Source organism: Diachasma alloeum, unplaced genomic scaffold, assembly GCF_001412515.2.
Source record: "Diachasma alloeum isolate Michigan unplaced genomic scaffold, Dall2.0 Dall_scaffold_00203, whole genome shotgun sequence".
Lineage (NCBI taxonomy): Eukaryota > Metazoa > Arthropoda > Insecta > Hymenoptera > Braconidae > Diachasma > Diachasma alloeum.
The window spans coordinates 2474261-2480788 of record NW_021680368.1 but is presented as its reverse complement, the minus strand read 5'-3'; the positions used below and the strand labels follow the sequence as shown (position 1 = coordinate 2480788).

General features: G+C 41.1%; 1 protein-coding gene across 1 annotated transcript in view; it reads right to left on the bottom strand.

The window, feature by feature from the left end:
* The window catches only part of LOC107035968 (hapless 2), a 5173-nt gene extending 4039 nt beyond the window's left edge, over positions 1–1134 (bottom strand). Inside the window, exons 1-2 of the mRNA XM_015253637.1 lie at positions 905–1134; positions 666–776 (exon numbers count right to left, since the gene is read on the bottom strand). Coding sequence (XP_015109123.1) covers positions 666–776; positions 905–1134 — 341 coding nt within the window. The remainder of the gene's footprint in view (positions 1–665; positions 777–904) is intronic.
* Positions 1135–6528: the final 5394 nt, after the last annotated feature.

Sequence of the window (6528 nt, the reverse complement as noted above, 5' to 3'; positions counted from 1 at the left end):
GGGGGGGGGGGGGGGGGGAGTTGAAAAAACCTGGGGGAAAATTTCAAGCACGAGTTGAAGAAGATAAATCTATTATCAGGCGGTGGGTTCTGGACGTGAAACAACAGTTTCTCCTCCTGAGAATGGTTCATGGGAGAAAAACTATGAAAAATATTCTTATTAAGATCATGTGGAGGTCATCCAGGGCTATATGAAGGTCATAGAAAGGTCATAAAAAGGTTTTATGAAGGTCATATACGGGTACAAAAGGGTCATGGGGTCATGCGAAGGTCACATAGGGTCATATGAAGGTCATACAAGACCCTAGCGAACTATATGAAGTTTATAGGGTCACATGGAAGTTACGTGAAGGTCATACATGACCGTATAAAGGTTATAGGATCATAAAAAGGTCAAATGGGGTCAAATGAAGGTCATAATAAGTTATGCTCGTCTATTATTGGTGAACGAAAAACCGTTCCAACAAAGTCAAAAACCTGGAAAAATTTCAAACCCAAGTACACGACAACAAATTAATTTTCAGCCATTAGTTTCTCAACGCGAAACAGCTGTTTCTCCTCCTGAACATGATTTACGAAAGAAAAAACAGTTTCTCAATAGTTTCCTCCGCTGCTAACGCTTTTTTTTTCCCAAGAAAATTTTACTTTTTATTTCAATATACTTACCTAATCATCTCGCCTCGAGTCAAATCCCTCCATCCTGTATTTTTCCTCTTGAATATCTGAATATAAACCCCGTGCTCAACAACGGGCTTCTCAAGTTTATAAACTGAATACCTTGAAATAAATAAAAATCAACCATTATGATCGATTTCTACCTCGACTTTTATAAATCGTCTTGCAGTATGTGTCTTTTTCTCTCAGCAAAGAGGGAACCAGAAATTCGTTTTATATAAATCACTTGCCATAAATCGCTGAAACGTAAACAATGCGCTGACTCCAGATATTTTTCTGGATTCACATTCGGTGGATGTCTTCGATCCATACAATTCTGTCCACCGCGTATCTGAAATCCACTGGCGCTCATCTCCCGTTTATTTCTCCCCCGATAACTTCCACTTTGTTCCACCCTGTGTCCCGCATCGCTCTCATCACCGTAGATTTCATCGAGAACATCTTGCACGTCGAGACTCATTAATTGTCTTCCAAACCGCCGCCACCACTTCTTCTTCTTCTTCTTTTTCTTCTTCTTCTTCTTTCTCCGCCACCGCTTGCTCCTCACTCTCGACCCGGGACGAACAATTTCTCCCTTCCCAACTTGCCGATCGTCTCCAGGCGCACCCTCTGCCTCCAAAGAGGACTGATCCCCCACTTCGGGAGCTCGACGCTCTCTGGAGTCGTCCGCCCTCTCCAGGTACTCGTCGATTAATTTACCCCCGAGAGTTTCGAGTGTCTCCACTCGACTATTTTTCGGCTTATTCATTATTCTCGTTATGTAGGTTTGTCTGGGAGCCCCTGCGGACGGAACCTCCGTTGCATTCGCCGGGCTCCCCGGAGATGATGCTCCAGACGCGTTGGATATCCTCTCTATCCTCTCTTCGTCGAACGATCCTTCCTCAATGCTGGAGGTGTTCTCAGGTGTTATCACGAACTTCTGGAGTCTGATGACAGTCCCCGGCTCCTCGTGGCAGTCCTCCCCCGTCAGAATACTCTTCATCTTGCTGATGAACTCCATCACCGCGAGCATGTTACTCAGTCTTGCGTCCTCGTCGGAGCGCCCATCACTCCTCGTTACAGCTTCCGTTGCTGAATCATCATTCTCCATTTGTATCGGCTTGAAAGGCCGCTTCGATTTATTATCATTCTCCCTCGTTCCTGATGAATTTCCCCCCTGTTCCTGATGAATTTCCATTCCCGGGGAATTCCTCATCCAGGGGCACGTCTGGGCCTTCGTGTCGCTCGTCGCCTCCTCGTCGTCGCTGTCCACGAAGAATGTAACTGTCTCCGGAATTTCGTCCCGCGACTTTGTTGTCATTCTTGGAAGAGAGATTATTTTTTCCGTCTTTTCCTGGAGGAAATGGGGTCGGGTCGTCGTCTCTGGGGGCATCGACGACTGTTTCTCCGGGTTAACGGGCGTCAAGGGGACTATCCTCACGTCCCCCAGCCAGTCTTTGTTCGGTTCAGCCTCTGCTTTCGGCGACGGAGGATTTGACATACTTATCAATCCAATTATTTTCAAGTTTACCGGCGACTGCACCGGGTTCGGGAGGAGGGGGGGAGGGCTCGGCTCGTCTGGGAGGGCGGAGGGACGGATTTTGCCGAGGGCCGTCACTGTCTCAAGGTCGGCGGGGTCATTCTCCGGGAGCTCGTTGGACACGAGGTTTCGCGTTGATTCGGAACGGGCGGCTTTCAGGGGAGGTCTGGGGACGATCCCCTGGGGGAGATCGTCCTCAGCTGATCGGCGGTTTAGTTTTAGGGGAGGGTTCGGGTTGCGGGGGCCGGGGGTGTCGAAGGTTATTGACATGGGACCGCCCGGGGCGCCGCCGTCTATGTGGATTTTTCCGGTTAAGGAAATTGCGAAGTCTCCGGTCGGGGGGTTGCGCAGGTCCGGGAGGGCTTTTCGGGGGGCGTTATGCAGGAGTTTACGGGTTACGAATTTTTGGGCGGGGGGGATTTCGGAGAGGTCGGTTGTTATTTGGCGGCGCGGGGACGCGGGATTGACGGGTTTAGGGGGAGGGAGGGACCGGGGGTCCTCGGGAGGTCGTGAATTTTCGGGATCGGAGGGATGAGTTTTTTCAACTTCGTGGGGTTTTATTTGTTTGGAAATTTTGGGGGAAGAGTCTAAAGGGCGTTTTTCATTATTTCTGATGTGACTCTTCATTAATTTTGTTTTGGAATCCGGATTGACGGAGAGGTTTGCTTTTATTTTTTGGGGGTCCTCGGGAGGTCGTGAATTTTCGGGATCGGAGGGATGAGTTTTTTCAACTTCGTGGGGTTTTATTTGTTTGCAGATTTTGGGGGAAGAGTCTGATTGACATTTTTCATTATTCCTGACGTGACTCTTCATTAATTTCGTTTTGGAATCCGGATTGACGGAGAGGTTTGTTTTTATTTTTTGGGGGTCCTCGGGAGGTCGTGAATTTTCGGGATCGGAGGGATGAGTTTTTTCAACTTCGTGGGGTTTTATTTGTTTGGAAATTTTGGGGGAAGAGTCTAAAGGGCGTTTTTCATTATTTCTGATGTGACTCTTCATTAATTTTGTTTTGGAATCCGGATTGACGGAGAGGTTTGCTTTTATTTTTTGGGGGTCCTCGGGAGGTCGTGAATTTTCGGGATCGGAGGGATGAGTTTTTTCAACTTCGTGGGGTTTTATTTGTTTGGAAATTTTGGGGAGAAAGTCTCTCATGCGCGATGGCACATGGGGAATGTCTGAATGACGTTTTTGATTGCTCCTGACATAACTTTTCATCAACTTCATTAATTTCATTTTGGAATCAAGATTGACGGAGGGCTTTGTTTTTATTTCTTGAGGGGAATCGCTGGTCGCGTACTGCAGAGGTTTGCGGTTTACGAATTTTTTGGCGACATCAGGCGGAATTTTGAAGCGATCGATTATTATTCGGGGGCCTGAGGTACGCGGGAACGCAGTTTCGACGATTTTAACGGGCGGGAGGGACCGGAGGTCCTCGGGAGGTCTTGAATCTTCGAGATTGGAGGGATGAGTTTTTTCAACTTCATGAGGTTTTATTTGTTTAGAAATGTTGGGGGGAGAGTCTCTCATGCGCGATGGCACATGAGGAACGTCTGAATGACGTTTTTCATTACTCCAGCCGTGACTTTTCATTAATATCCTGCGGAGTCTGTTCAAACGATTTCTGCTCCATTTTCTTCGGACAATGTGGCGGACTTCCTCGGGGATGAGCGGCTGCTCTACTTGCTTTAAAATTTCAGGGCTCATTCGGGAATCGAGATCGACGGAGGTGTTTGTTGGGGACTCGCGGAGGGATCTGTCGATTGATACCTCTGGGTACTCCTTCGGGGTGACATTCGGAGAGTCAACATGGGGTCTACGGGCGTCACCCGGTTTCGAATATTTCTTCGCTTTGAGGCGACTTGGGGGGGATGTCGACAGTGGTGTAGGTGACTGAAGAGCCTCTGAGGGACTTCCCATCGACTTTGCGTCATATCTGAACCTCTTGTGGTGAAATTGAGGTCCGTCAGAGGATACTGTCGAGTTTGGGGGGAGTTGGAACGAAAAATCTGTGTCGCAGGGGCAGCAGAAGCCCTGGGGAGATACTTCGAAGTTGGTCGTTGATAGTATTTTGGATTTTAGAGCTGTCATTTAAGGGCTTTTCTACTCATTTCGAGATTTTAAATCGTTGAATTCGTGAATTGAATAAATTTGCGAAATTATTAGTAATCAAATAATTAAATTAATAATAAAATTGATCATTAATTCATAATTAATTACAATTGATTATTATTCATTATTTTAACTAATTATTAATTACTAGTTAAAATTATGAATAATAATCAATTGTAATTAATTATTAATTAATAATCCCTGATAATAATTCCTAATAATTTTAAAATAATTATTTAATAATAAAATTATCAAATTGTTGATAAAAATATCTTGTAGTTTTCAAAAAATGCTATTTTGTAATCATTTTATGACGTTCTATCAAAAAGTTAGCCTTTTTTTTTTTTAAAGATTTTGAAATTTTTTTCTGAATGAGAAATTGCGGAAAAATTCAGTACCTGACTGTGCGGTATCTTCACCCCCCTGTAGAACATTTCCCCGCAGGTCGGATGATCCGAATAGTCATCGCAACCGAGGAAATTCTCCCTCTCATTGTTTATCACCTCCTCTGTCGCCTCAGCATTGACAACCTAAATTTCAAATCGACACGCGCATGAAACAATTTAATAGAAAAACGTAGCGAATTTTTTTGACAATTCTAGTGGATTTCGATTAGTTTTCGGCCGATTCTATTACAATTTTCAATATAAAGTTTTCTGTAGAAAAAAAAGAATTTGATTCTTCTATACAACTTATTCTATTAAAATATTCTATAGAATTTCCTCGGCTCAAAAATTCCATGTTTCTTGTCTAACTTTCTTGATGACGAGAAAAGAAAAAGAGAATGAAAAAAACATGGACAATTTGAGCTCAGGAAATTCAGTAGAAAATATCTCAATAGAATAAGTTGTGTGGAAAAATCGAATTCGCTAGGTTTTTCTGGTAAATTTCTTCGTACGGACGTTCCTGCGTCATTGACTTCTGGTAGGGTATCTTCCCTCGAGGCGGGTGCCTCGACCGACAGTGTTTTCCCGCCCGCCGGCGAAACAGAACGCGTTTTGACCTGGGAATACTCACGCTCTGGAAGTCCAAACCGTAAAGCTGCAGGACTTGCTCCTGTCGGATTTTTATCACGTACGGCTCCATCAGACGGGTTCTCCGCATTGTCAGTGGGTCTGTCACGTGGTCTACCACTATGAATCGATCTTCTGTGTCGGTCTGCATGAAAATTGCAGGAATTTCAGGCATTTTTTTTTAAATTCATCAAGATTTTGCTGTTTTCTCTCTAAATTCTAATTTTCTTTGAATTTTTTTACAAATTTTTATTATTATTTGTATTTTATGTTTCAATTTTATTATTTAAATTTCATCTCTAAATTTTCATCGTTCAAATTTTTATATTGAAACTAAAGTTTGAATTGTTCAATTTCTAAAAAAATATTTCAAGTGAAAAATTCGCATGATCCCAATTATTTGAATAAAATGCAATTTTCGATACGTGAAGTATTGCATAGTTATTTGAAATTCTCCTAAAAAATCCTAAAAGGCAATAAAATTATTAAAATAAAATTTAGAAAAATGAAAAATTTGGTAAAAATTACTTCTGAATTTCAGGAATTATTGTCAAGAAACTTTTATTAAGATTCCTTAAATAAACTTTCATTGGTTAAATTTGAAACTTGAATTTTTATCATTCAAATGTTATATTTAAACTTGAAGCATAAATTTCAAATTTTCTCAAAATATTTTGAATAAAAAATCACATAAAGACAATTATTCTTTAAAAAATTACAATTTTTACTGGAATTATTGCATTTTCATATGAAATTTTATTAATTTAGGTATAATTTTTAATTTGAATCCCGATAAAATTCCTTTCCATCATTGAAGATGAAGGAAAATGTCCTAATAATGATTTCTGAATTTCAGGTCGTAATTTTCCGAAATTTTTATCAAGATATATTATTTAAACAATTATCATTTAAATTTTATATTTAAATTTTTATGACTCGAATGTTATATTTAAACTTCAAGTATAATTTTCGCATTTTCTCAAAATATTGTGAATAAAAAATCTCATAAACTCAATTATTCATTTAAAAAATTGAAAAATTTTAATGGAACTATTGCATTTTCATTTAAAATTCTCCTAAAAATTTGTCAAATACAACAAAATAATTAAAGTTTAGTCATAATTTTTACCAAACTGTACCCTCCCCATACGAATCTAGGTGAAATACCTTTCCGACATTCGTAAGTTTGACAGAAATCACAAGTTTTCGATGG